This window comes from Centruroides vittatus, unplaced genomic scaffold (assembly GCF_030686945.1).
Source record: "Centruroides vittatus isolate TY-2023 unplaced genomic scaffold, ASM3068694v2 scaffold_899, whole genome shotgun sequence".
NCBI classification, from domain to species: Eukaryota; Metazoa; Arthropoda; class Arachnida; order Scorpiones; family Buthidae; genus Centruroides; species Centruroides vittatus.
The window spans coordinates 1,008,497-1,026,578 of NW_027122719.1; the positions used below are offsets into that span (position 1 = coordinate 1,008,497).

An 18,082-nucleotide genomic window follows, 5' to 3' on the forward strand; every position below is an offset into this window, starting at 1 on the left:
CACTACATATGAACAATTACTTCAGCTCCTCTGGTTTCAAAACCAGCAATGATTGGATCAGAAACAAAGTCATGACACTGCATAAAAGGAATTCACATTGAAGGAGAGTCATTATTCTGTGACAACATGGCTATAAACAAAACAAAACAGTTTATGAAACATGAAAAGTAAGAGATATCCCAATGATGATGTCTACAGTGCTAATGAAACTGGGATATCACTAGTATTTTTGATATACAGTATCAACTGCTAGCAATAAATACATTTTAATTGGAAACTTTAAGATATTTTCTTGTTAATTTGATATAACATCATAACATAGTTTTTGCTAAATAGTACTGTCTTTGATGTGTCATTATTAAATATACAACCCCCTAGCAAAAAATTTCTGATTACCCCGAATTTTCAAAGTCAAATGTTATGAAGTTTATTACAAAAAAAAAAATCATTACAGTGTGTAACAGAAATGTATGGACAACAATTAAATTTTAATTTTGCAACTTCAATTTGTAGTTGCGGTGGTGAATGTAACACATTTTGATGTATATTACATCAAAACAATTACATTTACCACCACAATTACTAGTTTTAAATCCTACTGAACACTTATGGGAAATAATGAAGGGTAAATTGAGAAATGAAGTTGTTACAAACAAAGGCTCTCCTTAAAAAGTATTGAGAAAGGTATGAAATTCTATTGCAGTGGCAGATTTTAAAAGTTCATTCTACACCAAGGAGACTAAAAACAGTCAAGTTAAGGTGGACCAACAAAATATTAATTGTTGAGTTTTATGATGACATAGTTTGTCAATTTTCTATTACTTTCAAGTGTGTAGAGACTTTTGACTAATAATTTTTCCTGTTAGAAACAAAATAAAAATTTTTTAAATATTTAGTTTATAATTTTGTAAAATATTTGAATATGAGATGTTTAAGTATCAATATAAATAATAATTTCTATAAGGGAAATTATTTCATTTCTCACAAATAAATTTTATTTGCCATGAATTAATTCTTGAAAATTGAAGGTGTATAGTCAGAGGCAAAAGTGAACAGTTTTGATTCTTACTGTGTATATCAATATATAAAAGAAATGTATTTTTTTGTTTTAAAAATGTAAACCATGAGATTACCTTTGTGGTACTAATTACAATACAATTTACTAAGTTCCATAATTATCTTGATATGATTTAAAGTTCTTAGGAAAATTATTCAGAATGTGATCAGACCTGCAAACTTCTGAAATAAATACCACATTTACTCGCATATAGGACAAGGTGTGACTTTAAAGATCAAAATAAAGAAAATTAGATTTATGAATACAATTCTAATTTTTTTTCGTTTAATCACAAGTAAAATATCAAATGAACATACATGCACACATTGTCCCGCAAAAATTACTGGAATTTTAAACTTTAAATAAAAATCTTGTAAAATCAACAACATAATTTGTTAACATAAAGCTGGACAATTGGGAACCTTTTTTTGCCAACTCTTAACAGTCGATTACACTTATGAGTTTCTCCGAATAATCATCCAGTTTCACATGGGACTGGACTAAAACTTATATTGGGCTCCTGTGTGATTTTGGAATTTCAATATGGAATTCAGTTCAAAAGCTTTGTTTTTCCTATTGCTATTCATCATCATTCCCGACAACATACAAGAATGATTCAAATGACCCAGATAAAATACTTGTTTTTAAATACAAGAGGGTAAGCATCTGATAAAAAATGCAAATATATGGTTCAGAAAAATTATTTGCAAAAATGCAAAGAATCTTTCGCTCGTGCGTATAGGATGATCTAGGAATTTGAACCTGTGATAAATGTATAAAAGCCTCGTCTCATATGCGAGTAAATATGGTATATAGTCGGACTTCTGTATAATGAATTTTTGCATTGTACACTGCTCTTTCAGCCAAAAATATATGTAAAATTGCTAAAAAAATAATAGGGTTAAATTTCTATATAACCAATATTTTTTTTCAATTTGTAAGGACCATTGATCATTAAAAGTCAATTATTCCATCTGGGTCAAGTCCAAATTTAGGTTCCATTTTAGTTATCAATTTATAACCCTTTGTAATATTTAGTGTCAGTGAAGTCAGTGTAGCTTTATAAACAAATCATTATATGCTGATATAAAAATCAAGCAAAATAATTAATGAATTCCAAACCTAAAAATAATACAGTAGAGCGTCGTTTATCCGAATCAATTGGGGACTGAAGTTGTTCGGATAACTGATTTTTTGGATAACCGATTATGTACGAAAAAATATATTAACTTATCCGATGTTGAAATTTTTCTCTGTTGTGTGTCACTTCGTGTTGAATTTTCATCGATTTTAAGCCTAACAAAAATTTTTATAATAATAATCAAGGCTATTGTATCATTAAAAATTATTTCTTTATTTTGTACAAACAAAATGAATATATTGAAAAATATAAAAATTATACTTTAGAAGTTAATCTAGTTTTAAAAACGTTTGATTCAGCACGACATAGTCCGACTGGAAAGCTTTTGGTTAACTGACGTTTCAGTTGACCTGCTTTTGGATAAACTAGGCTCTACTGTATATACTAGTTGTATGTGCCCGGCATTGCTTGGTCTTTTGAGAGAATAGGAGATTGGTGAGATTGGGTTGGGACACAATGATAAAAACGAGCAATAATTTATTGTGACATTGTTACAATGTCGGGATTCAATTTTTAAGCATAATTTTAATTTATTTCATTCAAAATATATGCTTTCCACCTCAAATTAGTAGTGGCTTGCCCCTGTACATCATACTTTTCCTTTAGAAATTGAGTTGTGTCAGTCATCCTTTCAGGGTAAAACTTTTGAATTGAAATAGCATGACTTCCAGTTTGCATTAGAAGTTCATATTTAGTTAATCAGGGTCTTCTGTCCCAAAGGTTTCTATATCTAGTCTTGTTTTTCATCTATCTAATTTTGTCCTTGAGATTAACAAAAGACAGACAGATGACAGTTGAAATTCATAAGTCTACAATTCTTTCAAATTGAAGCCTAAAAATCTTATCAACTAAATAATAATTAAATTTTATATTCTAATTATATATAAGGATTTTTTAAAATAATTTTTCAGTTATCTTAGTGTGATTTTAATAAAGAATTTATAAATTTTATGACATAAATTCAGTTTTTAAATGTTGGAAATTAAAAATACAAAAACTGAACTCAAAATAAGTGAAATCATAATTTCTACTATTTTTTTTTGTTTGCAAGTTTAAAAATATTTTAAACTTGCAAACAAATATTTGAAAATAATATGTGCTCTAATTGAGTGAAAACACCAAATTGGCTAATGACAGAACACATAAGCCTTCACAAACAATAGCTGAGTGCTAGTGTTGTCAAGGTCAGCTAGTAAACTTGGGTTAGTCACTTGAAGCATTTGCTGAACTGATGCAGATCCATGACTCAAGGCCCCAGACATGTATCACTAATGCCCACCTGAAAGCATCTTTTCAAAATACATTGATTTCAAAGGGAGAATGAATGGACATGGAATTGCACAACAGTGTGACCTGTCTTGAAAGCAGTCTAAGAGAGATTTTTTTCCTGTACCCATCAGCCAGACCCACAATTAGTATGGCTGGGTGGTGAGAGATGGAAATTGGTGTATCCAGGCTTTCTGCCCATGAAAAATTCCTGGGGTTGATCATGTAGGTTTGGTCTTAGGTCCCTCCAGAGCAGAAGGCTGACACAAATTTCTTTGACCAACTGGCCATTGGATTTTGAACACTCAATCTGCATAATCTATTTGGAGTAAAGCAATGGCTGCAAGTATTAGAAAATGAAATTTTGCTGCATTATTACCAACATTACTTTTTATTGCTAACTTGAGGATTATTTAAATTCACAACTAAAATTAATATAAGTAAAAAATAAGTTCAATTTTTGAGTTGTTTATCATATGACATTCTTTTTAGTTATAAAATGTCATTATATTGCAACACAGTAAGAAAAAGTTGGGGAGGAACCTATACTTAGAAACTTTTTCTCTGGATGAAAAATATTAGTAATTTTTAAGTTATTTTATTTTGTTTATATTTTACAACCATTAAATATTCTTAAATTTCAAATGTAAATGTATAGTTTTTGCTGAGTTACTGTGTTTACAGAAATACTTATTTACTAAAGTTATTTTGCTTGAAATTGATGTGTATATATTAAAAAGGTTAATTTTTTTATAAAGTAATTGACATTGAAAAAGTTACATTATACAGAAGTGTGGAAACATTCAACAGCTATTTTATGTCATGTGCTAATAATAAATTAGATATGTTAGGCTCAAAGACTGAAATCCCTCATTGAGTGAAAAAAAACGACCATGACACAAATTTTGCTTCATGGCCATTTGTAAAAACAACCACAAAGCGAAATTTGCATTGTAGCTTTCATGATATTTGACCACTACGCATTGTGGTGATTAAGAAAAGCCATAACGCATTCTGAACATTAGCTGATGCAACCACGATACAGGATCGTACGACACACAGTGGTTTGTAACTTTAAAATACGGATTCTAGGCTCAAAATATTTTTATTTACAATTTTTAATGCCAAACAACATTAGTTCTACAAGTTTTCCTAGAAATTTAATTTTCATACTTAAAAAAATTTCAAAGAAAAATGTATGGAGAAAAATACACATTTGTTTCTTTTGTTTTGCTAAAAAGTGCTAAAGGTCTAACTACTTGTAGGTGCTTGATATAATATACACGATGAAACAAAAATCAGCTGCTAAAGTCAAAAACCACTGTGCAACAGACTTGTTATGGTTAAAAGCCACAAGTTCTGGATGTTAACTAATAACAAGGTGATAATAAGAAAATAAAACTTTCTTTTTCATTATGATTTGTTTATCTTCAATCATCTTATATAAGTAGGTAACAAAATTATTCATCACATACAGAAATGTAACTTTGTTACTTTTCAACATTTAATCATTCAAGAAAATCTGTTGCAGTGCTTGAGGTGTCAATGTTTTCTAACAACTAATTTACTAAAAATAATTACTTTGTCAGGAACTTTTATTAATAAATCATCATTTTTATGAGATTCGAGAATGTTGCAGAGTTATTTTCACCGATTGTTTTCGAACAGATTATCGACGAAAACCAAGGTATCACACGAAAACCAAGGTATAACAGATATATACAGATATACAGTGTACACCCATGTACTGTACCTAGCATCAATATGCTTTATTTCTTTAGCTTCTACACTAAAACCCTCCAATTAGAGGGAAAAACAGAATGGTTTTAGGCTAAAACTTTTTTTAGCAAAACTTGTGGCACAATGAGTAATAAGACCATAGAACACAGGGTAGTTTTACCCTAGATTAACCCTAAATATAAGACTATCTGAAACATTACTCTGAGAGGTTGAAATTACTCTAGAAAGGGTAAATACCCTAGAAATGGCAGCACTGGTCAAGAATGAACATAATACAAACTTCGCAAGTGTTTGCAATGCGCTCGTTGACAAGTTACAACCTATTCTTCATATTGTGGTTGCATCAGCTAACGTTCAGAACACATTATGGCTTTTCTTAATTACCACAACGCGTTGTGGCCATTTTGTTCACTCAATGAGCTTAACAGATATATTTAGTTTCATTAGATGATGCTGAATTATTCACACATTTTAACATTACTGAAACCAGGTTAGCATGTCAAGAAGTAACCAAAAACACTGGATCAAGAAATGACTAGGCTAGTAGGCACTTTTTGAAATGAAAAATTTCAGCATGTTGCTGCATACGTTGATGGACACTCCTGAATAGTGGATCCCTTCACTTAATGGATTTTACAATTCATAATCCTTCAAATAGGACATATATTATGTTTACCTCTAAATAACAGATGCTGTTGTCCATAACCAATCTTACAAAAACACTGTGCCTTCAATGTGTGCCTTTGATATTCTGAAACAATTAATTACATATGAAATATTTTAAAATGAAAACAAAAAAATTGGAATTTTGACATAGGCATTGAATAAAGACTGGCTGAAAATAGGAATAGGGGAGGACAGGTTGTAAAAAGCTGAATAATACTCTTTATCTGTTAGGGAAGACTAATCAGGTTAAGTTGTGAATTACCACGTATTGCCATACATATTAACATTATTAAACTTCTACGTTATTGTTGGAATTAATCTTATGGTACCAAGAAACCATAAACCTTTTCTGAGTTATTCATTCATTCAACAAGAACCATAGTACATTAGTAATGAAAATAAACTTAAAACAGTTATTAACGACAGCAGGGGTCACTCTGGAAAATTTTTAAAAAATTGCTAATTGTTTTGCCACTTTAAAATAATTTATTGCCACCAGTTTTACTTACTTATTAATGCAAGTGCTGGTACCTAATCAGTTTGGAGTCTGGAAAGCAAAGAAACATGATAAGCTATTACTTAGAAATAGGAATCATTTTTCAATAATTTTTTAATGAATAATTCTGAATAACACATTTGATCATAATGCTTAAACAGTATTTCACAGGTTCTGTCATATCAAAATTTTTTGCTTTAGCTTCAGCATACTTTATGATTCAGTTCCACCCTTAATGTCAGACTAGAACTTTTATTGCCAAGTGGCAAATTTGGCACTGTGCAGTGCAATCCTTGCAACAGTGTGTTTGTGGTGAAAGTTCAAATGTCCTATTACAAAGGCAATTTGCCAACCACTGTAAAGTGTGGGAAGATATTCAGTATTCTCACTTTTATGACCTTAACAGCTTTATGGTGCATTAGATATAATTTTTAATAAATCATTTATTGAAAAAAGCAAAAATATGTGACAAATTACACCTACTAGATAACTGCAAAACAGAAAAATTACTATATCAATTATTGTTAATCTCTTAGATTTCTGTCCAATCTATTTGCTATTTAGAATTTGATTAAAATGACATTTTTATAGCTGAAAAGATGAATAATATACAGTATTATATATTTTTTAGTATATTCACATTCCTAATACAAATTTGATGTTTTCATAATCCATTGTATTCTTGACTATATGATGACCATGTTAGTGGTGTGAGGACCACCATTTCTTCCCCCCCCTCCAAAAATACCTCGATGTTAGCATTTGTGAACTACTGTTTACAACATTTGTAATATAATAATTTTTACTTAAGCACTTATTTTTACCTTTTTTGCTAATTATGTATTCGCATGAACTTTAATTGTATTTTAAACAACCACCGAAGTTGTAAGAGGAAATTTGCCTATTTTACCAATTTAGGGAACCCCTTTTCTAAATTTTATTATTAACTTAAAACGATTAGAATAAAACAGTTTATTATCCAAATCTCACAACATGCCAAGGGAAAAATGACAAAGCAATCAATGAGTAATGATGAGAACTGCCCCAAAAACAAGATGAGTCACATCGACTCAATGATGATGCTACAAAAGCTAGAGGTCATTGCTAAATAAAAACAACAGAGAACAATCATCTCAGCTGCGATGACGACACCGCAAATAAATCTTCATCCGATGATGACACCACAAATGGATCATCATCGGATGACGAACCTTTACATGCTGGAAATATTTAAAAAGGAGAATTCCAGTCCGACAAAAAGCAGTATCACTCTCATACTCAGAGACAGAGATTCTCACCAGTATAATTCTCATACTCAAGACAGGCAGTAAGTGAGAGCAGACTCAGGACAACAAACAAGAGAGAATAGACCAAAGGCGGTCAGACAGACACAGGAATTAAGCAGCCAGAGAGTGCAGTCCAGTCCAGACAGTACCAGAACAGTACAAGCAAGAAAGAATGAGAGTGAAACAGGGTCAAGAGATTGACCAACTGTCGAAATAGACGAAAGAAGACATCTTGTTTAGATGGTATGTTGTGAGTCGCGTAGTTCGAATACCCCCCCGTTAGGTACCCCTCTTGTTGTATAGATAAAGATAGGCGGATTTCCAAAAATCAGATTTGATAACTTTGTTCTGTACTTTCAGTTTTTTTTTTTTTTTTGCTAATAAATTCCCTTTTAATTGATTACATCTGACTCTGTATTCTTCTTCCTGAGAGGCTCATTCCTGGACTTCAGAGTGACTCTTACTCTCGCGCCTTAGTCATTTACTTCATCCCAATCGGTGGTGTGTCCGGTAAAACACACCTGGTGGCAGGACCCTATCAAAAACGTACGTAATAAAACATCTTGACGGCCCCGAACCCCACAGTGGCTATATGTATTTTATAGGGGGGGAGTTGGCTCGGCATCGACACTGTTGGTGACTTTTTGTTTCAGCTTTGAAGTGTCGTTGAAGTGCTTGGATTTTTTCTGAAGTTGTGAAGAGCTACTGGAAGATTCAAGTTAAAATGGATAATCTAGGTTTAAAATTAATTAGATGTCTATTATTAATTTCTGGGATTGAGCCCAACCCTGGTCCGTTATCGAGATCCCCTCTGGATACCAAGAGGGTGGATATGCAAAAGAGAGGTCAAGGCAGACCTCGTAAGGTGTTGAGGAGAATCTTGTTGTTTTAGACGGAACACCTTTGAAACAGAATCCGGTAGGAGTAAGAGATGCAAATATTCAGGACTATTTTACTTTGCCAGCTGTTGCGGAGGATGATCTTGGTGAGGAGCCACAATACACTATTAAAGCAGTGTATGACCTAATTCAGGAGAAGTTCTTTCAACTCTCGGTTGATTTGGGTGCAATTAAGGAAGAATTAAGTAAATTGAAGAAGAGACATGATGACCTAAAGGATGACTTGAATACTGTGTCTCAGAGAGTGGAAAAATTGGAACAGGGTGGTAATTATGACGGTCTGTTGAGAGGTAAGATTGAATTTCAGTTAGATAAGTTAATAAATGAAAAAACGAGGAGTAATAATATTATTTTTAATTTCTCGTTTACAACTGAAGACCCGTCTGCCGAGATTTCTCATTTTATTAGAAATGAGTTAGGTGTCAAGGAATTTTGTTTGTCCAGTTTGGTCAGAATTTCCAGAAACGATACCAAATCTATAGTTAAAATCTCCCTTGCCTCTGTATATGAGAGAAACTTAATCCTGCGTGCATTCTGGAAGGCAAAGCCTAACTTGTTGAAAAGGTATAAGGAAAATATAATATTGACGGCTGACTTATGTAAACGATCCAGGGTCAGGAGGCAAAAACTAGTTGCAAGAATTGCCCAGGAGAAGACCAATGGCCAAAAAATCATCGTTAGAGATGACTATTATATTAAGAACGGTATAATGTTTACATACGATTTATATTCAAATGAAATTATCCAATTAGACTGTTTTTTATAAGGAATCAGGGGTCTCGCGATAATCTGCCAGGATTGACGAATGATAATAACTTTTTACTAAATGGCTCAAGCACCAATAACTTTGTGACTCGGCGAAATGGCAATTTGAATTCAATGGTTTTGACTTCTCAGGGGTTGGGTCAATGCACCGAGGCTGGGAACGCTTATATTACTTTTTGGAATATTTAAGGTATGGTTAATAAGATTAGTGACCGTTCTATAAAGCATTACCTAATATCAAATGATATCGCTGGTATCTCTGAGACTTTGTCAATCAGTTCTAGTTTTATGGAGAACTCGGGTTTACAGGATGATTGCTGGTTAACCCATAGTGCAGCACTCAAGGAACGAAGATTCAGTAGACCTGCAGGAGGTCTTTTGTTATTAATAGAGAGATCGTTTGGTTACTTAAAGTATGTACAAGTTAAACCTTGGTATATTTTTAATTTAATTGAGCTAAATCCCAAACTTCACAAATTGTGGAGATCGAGGTTATTGGGAATTATATTAGTATATATTAATCCAACTGCAAATTATAGTAATTACATCGAGGAATTGCAAATAGTGATTAACCGTTGGAGTAATATTACAGACTGTTGGATCTTGGGGGGAGACTTTAATGCACATATTGGTGAAAATATGGATGTAGTTTATCGAGGAGATAATCCGGTTGTTAATAATGTTAAGAAATCCAAAGACAGAGTTATTAACCCAGCGGGAGGACGTTTCTTGGAATTTTTGCAGGAGAACAATTTAACTATACTAAATGGAAGAATCGTTGGGGATGTTCCGGGAGAATATACGTTCCTGAGTCACAATGGGAAATCTGTTATTGACTATATTCTAGTTAATGAAGATATGCTTTATTTCTGCCGGTCAATGTCTGTGGTCGACAATGATCAGTCCGATCATTTCCCAATTCAGTTAACCCTATTGGGTCACTTGGGGGAAACAAAAGCTTTATATCCTGACGGTCAGAAGCAATTAAGATTTGACAAAATAAGAAGCCTAAGATTTAATTTACAAAGGTTAACAAGAGAAGTTCCAGAGAGGTTTTACGAAGTGTTAAATCAAGAGGATAAGTTAAGTCTGCTGGTTAACTACGAAAATTTTATTAGTCTATTAAATTCGTTTTGTGCTAAATTCTGCTTCAAAAGTATGCCATGCAGGTTTATACAAAAATGGTATGACAATAAATGCTATTATCATAAGAAGAAAAAACAGCGAAGTCTGAATCAGTTTAGAAAATCTAATAAGGAAATTGATTGGAAGAAATATATTGATAATAAAAGAATTTATATCAATTTGATTAGAGCAAAACGAAGAAGATACTGTGCTGATTTAAACAAATACTTAATAGGAACGAAAGATTCTAAAAAATTTTGGGAAGTGATTAATAGTTTTCGACGACCTGTTGCTCATTCGAAAGGATCTGTTAATATACCATTAGATGAATGGAATAAATTCTTCGATAATTTTTCGATTAGATATAAGGATAAATTGGTGATTACTAGAATGGGGAAATTTAAAGAGATGGAGTTTTTGCCAATGGAAGAGGTCTTTACTATACAAAAACTTCATCTGTGTGTCAAGAAGCTAAAAATTAAATCAGCCCCGGGTTTTGACGGGGTTCCTAATATAATAATAAAATTTTTACCAAGTACAATTTTAAATTATATAATCAGGCAATACAATAGATTCTATGTAATGGTATCATTCCTGAGTTGTGGAATCGTGTGGTTTTTCGAGTGGTATATAAGAAAGGAGATAGAGCCAATCCAGCTAACTATCGCCCGATAGCTTTACTTTCAACATTTCGCAAACTTTTTACTGCTATGTTGGCTACTAGATTTATTGAATGGATTGAACATGAGAATTTATTAAATCCAACCCAATTTGCCTTCATTTCAAGTGGTGGTACTCAGGTTACTTTGTTTGTTTTGTTGGCCACTATCCAGATTCAGTTATTTAAAAAAAGACACAAAGTTTTTGCTTTGTTTGTTGATCTTGAGAAGGCATATGATTTAGTGAATGTTCGGGCTTTACAGAATAAAATGCTACATTGTGGAGCGGAGAGTTATATGGTCAAATCGGTCGGGCTATTGTTTGATCATTATGAGATGATCTGTAGATATAATGGTGAACAGGAATGCCTCGATGCGATTGATCGAGGCCTATTACAGGGAGACTGTTGGTCTCCCTATTTGTTTAATTTTTATACTTATGATGATAATGATATTTTCGATAATGACAACGATGGATTTACGATAGGTAGTACTGTGATCCACTCTATTTCATATGCCGACGATATTGTTATTTTAGCACTGACGGCGGTTGCTCTTAGAAGGAAAATACGACTATTAACTATGTACTTTTCTCAGTTGGATTTGAGCATTAATCCTAAGAAAAATATGTCTTTCTTTATTGATAATACAGAGATTAAGGTGGTCAACGAAACAAAATTTCTAGGAGTAATTTTTTCACCTTTGCTTTCGTTTGAAAGACAGACCAAAGAGGTGATGGTTAAAGCCAATCAGTTAATCCAGGGTGTTATTAAGCTGTGCGCCAAGACACATTTGGGTGCGATCCAAACCCAGTTTAATCTATTTCAATCCTTGGTTTTTAGTTCTGTAAGTTATGCATCTCCTTTATGGTGTCTCTCCAATGTCCAAAAGCTGGAAATTATACAGAATAAATTCTTACGTAGACTGTTTTGGTTGGATTACAAAACCCCGGGAAGTGTGTTAAGATTGGAGACAAGTAGATTTAGTCCTATGGCGCTCTTCATAAAAAGATATATAAAGCTGATAATTAAGCTAAGAGACAGTGGTGGCATTACATTCAATCTTTTATATCAATTATATAAGAATTCTATACAGAAACCATCAAAAAATAACTGGGTTTCTCTAATTTCAAAAATGATAAATGGTTTTGGTTGCTCAATCGAACCATTTATATTCTCGTTGGATCTTGAAGAAGTGTATCATCAACTTATTTGGAATGTTCTTAATATCTCTCATTTGCGAGACATAGAAGACACTCGTTTAAGAATATCACAAAACAGTTATAGTTCGATATTATTATTTCCAAGTAATAATAGTTATATATTCTCGAATTTGCCATTTAAAATGAAGAGACTTTTTATTCAACTCCGACTTAATTCCAATTCTCTAATGATTGACAATAAATTGTACATATACGAGAATAATTCATGTCCAAGATGTTATATGTCCTTTTCCAAATTTCATCTGATTTGTAAATGTGAGAAAAGCCTAGAGTTAAGGCAAAAATACAATCTTATTGGTTTAAATGAATGTGATTCGGTAGAAGTGATGTATAAAATACTTCATCGGGCAACATATCGATTTATTTGTAATTTATATAATTATGTTAAAAAGTTTTTTGATACTTAATTGTTCTTGTAATATTCATTATGTTACTTGCAAGTAGAATAACTCCCTTTGTAACAGGCTGAGGGCTATACTAATAAATTTGATATGTATTTTATAGCCACTAGCATGTACAGTACCTCCTATTAATGGACATCTCTAAATAATGGATAAACTTCTTGGTTCTAACAGTATCCACTATTTGGTGGTTATACTGTATATCAAATAGAAACTACAGTGACTATTTTTGAAGAAATGATAGCATCAAAAATATAAAAAATTGCTTAGCATTTTATTTTAGCTACTGAGAAGTTTCATGAAGATTGATTGGTATCAAGATACTAGAAATTGAATGGTTATTCAGATAAAATAAAAATATATAAGATGCAAATACTCTTTTATACATGGAAAATTGTTAATTTCTTGTGATGATTTCATGATTATTTTTGTTTAATATTGTTACTTTTTAAAATTATATTTAATTTGATGAATTATTTGCAAAAATTTTTTATTTCAAATTTATATGTATTCAAAAGAAGATAAATTTAAATTTGGTTTGTTTATATAATGAAAGTTATAATGTAGCCATAAACAATTGCTATATTAATGCCAAAAATATTTGCCATTGATATGGCAATTGTCAGGATACATCAGATTTTCTAATTTTGAAAGTATCATTGTTTACAACATCTAGCAGTTTGGTTATGTTTTATTTTTAAAAAAAATATTTTTAGTAGTTATTAAATATAGAAAATTTTTGTTAATATGCTACAAAATGTTAATTTTCAGTTTTATGAAAGTTGAAAAGAATTGAAGATTACGATGGCATTATCATCTTGATTTCTAGGAAATGATAAAAGAATTATAAAGGTTAGTAAAATGTTTATGAAATAATATTTATGCAGTGAAGTTATGAAATACATGTTTTTACCAATTTGTCATTTTTTAATTATTAAATGGTTTTTAATTTGCTTTGTATCATATCTTCAAATCTTGCTACTCAAAATTTATCCACTTCTAATTAGAGTAGAAGGCTGAAACTTTGAGAATATATCTAAGTCTAAAGACAATGCATTTTATTTTAGAAGGTGGCTCCTTTCACTATTCTTCTCAACCCAAAACCCAATAAACACATCCAAATAAAGAATTTGATCATGATGTATGTGTAAATGCAGTAATGTATGATGACAGACACATTGATAAAGTTCATGAATAGAGAACATCATTTCTTTCCCTTATAAATCCTGTCGTTCAAGAGTAAGCAGTCCTGTAAATTGATGCATTCCATTTCCAAATTGTATTTATAAATTAAAAATTGTTACGTGCATTCCTTTGCAGCCACAAAATATCTCATCATCATCTGGATGAGATGTCCTTTGAAGTTGGACATAAGAGAAATTTCTTTATTTTTCCAGATTATGCACAGGATTATACCAGGTATAATAAATACAAGGTGATCAATAAAGATTGTTTGCTTTCTCTGAATAAGGTTTTCCTTGATTGCTAAAGCCATAACACCAGTGCAATATGTCCTATTAATAGGCTAAGTCCTCATAGACAAAATATATAAAAAATTGAAAATAAGGACATAGAGGCATATAAATTAATTATCAATTAAATTCTTTAATATTTTCCTGTATTATTTTATTGCAATATTTGAAATATTTCTAAATAAATAGATAATTATAATTTAAAAAAACTTTTTTTTAATAGAATCTAAATTCAACATCATGAGTGAAGTAGCACCCAGTAGCTCCTTGTTTGAGCTTAATGTGACAAGTAAGCATTTATTTTCCTGATTTAAAATTGGTTTGTAAAAGAATATTTTAAGGCTGAGATAAACATTGTAAATTTTGTATCCAAGTACTTTTTATTAATTAAAATGCCATGATATTATTTTATACTTATTATTATTAAATTATTTATAATTATGAATTAATTTAACAATAAATTTTAATTTTTATATAACTTTATAAATTTAATGCTTTTTATGTTTATTTTAAATTTTTATAAATTTGGTATGAGTGTTCCTTTTATATTTGAGTATTAAATCTTTTATATACAATATTAAATATGTCTTATATTACTTTTAATCATTTATATTACTATAATAATAGTCTTCTAATCTATTATATTTTTAATAAAAATATGACTATTTTTGAAAGAAACCAAATTTTATTGTGGTAATTTTTTTTCCTAGTTGTTTCTGCAAAACTTCATTCATCATCATTTTTTAAACCAAATCCTTATGTTGAGTTATATGTTGATGGAGGAGCACCAGTGAAAACTGATTACATTAAAAGTACTTCATTTCCAAAGTGGGAGGAGCATTTCCCATTGTATGTGTGCTTTTTTATTTATTTATTTTAAGTATGTATTAAGTAATAAGATTATAATTTTATTAAAATTAATTAATTAGATGTGGTAAAAGAAGATATAACTTCATTATAAAATTTTTCACATAGTCAGTTCTACTTCAAGCAAGATGTATTATTTTGAAAGAAAAATTACTAAGGCAAAAGTATAATGATAAATAATAATAACAAACAAGAATTATATTTGCATAGATTATTGGCTCTTTATAAACTTTGCTTTCATTTAAAAAAAAAGATAATTAAGGGTTTTTAAAGTTGATGGTGATTAATGATTGATGAATATGGTCTTTTTGATTAGGATTTGAATAATTAACATAATATAATATATCCATTATATAAAAACAAAATATTTAAAAAAATTTTAATATATTACCAAAATAATTACTATTTCTTTAATCATTTTTTACATATTGTATAATATTTTTAAAGTTTTGTTATAATGAAACTTAAGATTATTTAATTTTATAGATTGGTTACACCGTACTCCAAACTGAATTTTAAAATATGTAATCATAGTGCTTTAATGAAAGACAGTATTTTGGGTGAATGTAGTGTTGACGTTTATAGTGTTTTAGAAAAACATGGTGGAAAATGTAAGTAAATATGATACTGATTATTTTTATTTGTAGTTAATAAAATGTTTAAAGTAAGTTAAAGTTTTTACAAAAATTTCCAATGAATCAATATTATTTTAGTATTGCAAATAAATATAATTGTTCTAAGTTTAAATTGATGTGTAAACAAAAAAATTTGCTTCTTAATTTATAATGAAAAAATATAAGACAATATGAAAATAAAATTAGTTGTGTAGTACATCTGATTTAAAATAATGGCAACATGTTATTTTGAATTTGCTGCTGCTCGGCTTGGTCATGCTAATATATATATAAATCTGTGTAATTAAATTCATAATCTAAATAGAAATTTAGAGAGTGAGAATAATAATAATAAAACAGATAAAGTATTTATTATGTATGCTCTTTTCATGTGTGTCATATCACTTATACTACAAAAAAGTTTAGATAAAATTATACCTTAATAATAACATATATATCATCTCAGTGACCAAAAAAGTTACAGCTCCAGAGAGAATTGTCTGATTACAGTAAAACTTGGTATAAAGCTGTCTTAGACAGTTATGTAAATGATTACAATTATGGTCTCATGGCATGCCATGTAAAACTACCAGACTTCTATGGACAAATTTGTTGGAGAATAGCATACAGTGCTTATCATCTCTGTCTGACTATCACTGTATGTATTCAGATAAGTTCAGGTCCTACAAGATGCTAAAGGTTCTGTTAAATTTTATTGTTGTTATTCCACAAGATATTTTCTTTGCTATGATACTGTAATTATTTATTACTATTGTCATTATTTTCTCACCAATAAAGTTTTATTTGATTCCACTGCTGCCTCCTTGATGAATATACATATGTTATGGAAAGCAGAAATATTAAATACACACTAAATAATCAGGAATATTTAAATGCAGGTAAACACACAAACCTGCTAAATTAGTTGTTTTAAATTTGATCTAATACAAAATTTAACACTAATATCACCAGATTATTACATTTACATAATAATAATAATAGAAATTACTATATTCTGATTTAAGTTAATTTTTTATTTATACAATTAAATAATATGATACTAAACTTTAACCAGAAAAAGCCAAAAAAAATTATTAAGATAAAATTTAATGAATTAACGAAAAGATTAAATTGTTTATCACAATAATGAATTTTTACAGAAAGCTGAATGAACAACAGTTACTGACAGTGTTTCAATCATCTTGTTTCTGTAGTTACTAGTTTGTTGGATCTTATTCTTAATAATTATTATTTTCTAAATTCAAAACTGAAATTCAATAGAAATAAAATAAAGATATTTGACGATGGTTCTATCTAAAAGTGAAAAATTTTGTGATCTTATAAAAAAATATTTATGAAATGCTTTCAAAATTGGAAAAATAAATATTATACTGATACTAAAAGTTGTTTATTTTAGCTGTACTTATTTGAATTTTATGTGGAAAATTAAGTAATTTTTTTAAAACAAAATTTGTACATTAATTTTTTAAAAAAATTATTCTTGGAAATTGATGATCGAACATTGCTGAATTTTTTTCAATAAATGCATTCTATTAAATTAGGTTAAATTTTTTGATTTAGTCTGTAAAATTATAATATGCTTAATTGTTTGTAAATTTTATTTTCAGTGGATAAATTGACTTTGCCCTTGGAATTAAACACTCTTAGTAAGTCTGGCAGATCTACTACGTATCTGATAATTCTATTGGATGGAATGCATATAGAGTTATCTCGTTTTCCCTCTCGCCATTCAGATAACACCAACACAGAAAGTAAGTTTAATATTCAACTCATAAATTAATTTATTAGAATTTTTATGCATAATTGTCTAATATGATATTTTTAGAGTGGTTTATCTTTTATTATTAAAATTTATTTGATTATACTTAATATGTTTACATTGTGGTAAAATATTTACCATGTCATTTCCTGATTTACTTTTAATCCTATATTTAAAAAAATAATAAGCTTTGATAATTGTATTTACAATCAAACTTAGTTGAAATGTAAAAAGGCCTAAATTTATGCACTTTAAATTTGTTTAAAATTATATCAAAAGTACAAACTTCTATTATTATTTTTTTTAATTTTAGACAGATTGTATTTGATAATTCTGTTTAATTTACTGAATATTTTGTCATAATTATTTGTACTATACTGATGATCAAAACAAGCATAATTATCAAAACCAATAGCTGAAGCAAAAAAAGGAAATAATGGAATAGCAGAAATTCTTATATAGTGTTGCACATATACACCAATAAAGAAGTACAGCAATCCTTCACAGAAAGTTTCATTTCAGTTGTTTCTTCCTCATTTGTTGTTGTTGTTTAGAGACTTCTAATGGCACCAAGATCTACCATGTGCAATGCGTGAAGTGCCCCTATGCTTCAGGACCAAAGGGTC

The 18,082-nt window shown here is 29.8% G+C and overlaps 1 protein-coding gene across 2 annotated transcripts in view; it reads left to right on the forward strand.

Annotated features, from left to right (window-relative positions):
* Su(dx) (Suppressor of deltex) overlaps positions 1-18,082 on the forward strand; it is a 69,179-nt gene that overhangs the window by 20,722 nt on the left and 30,375 nt on the right. For both annotated transcript variants that reach the window (XM_067288692.1, XM_067288693.1), the window contains exons 2-6: positions 13,495-13,575; positions 14,419-14,484; positions 14,906-15,044; positions 15,549-15,673; positions 17,305-17,448. In XM_067288692.1, coding sequence (XP_067144793.1) covers positions 14,436-14,484; positions 14,906-15,044; positions 15,549-15,673; positions 17,305-17,448 — 457 coding nt within the window. In that variant the 5' untranslated portion in view covers positions 13,495-13,575; positions 14,419-14,435. The remainder of the gene's footprint in view (positions 1-13,494; positions 13,576-14,418; positions 14,485-14,905; positions 15,045-15,548; positions 15,674-17,304; positions 17,449-18,082) is intronic.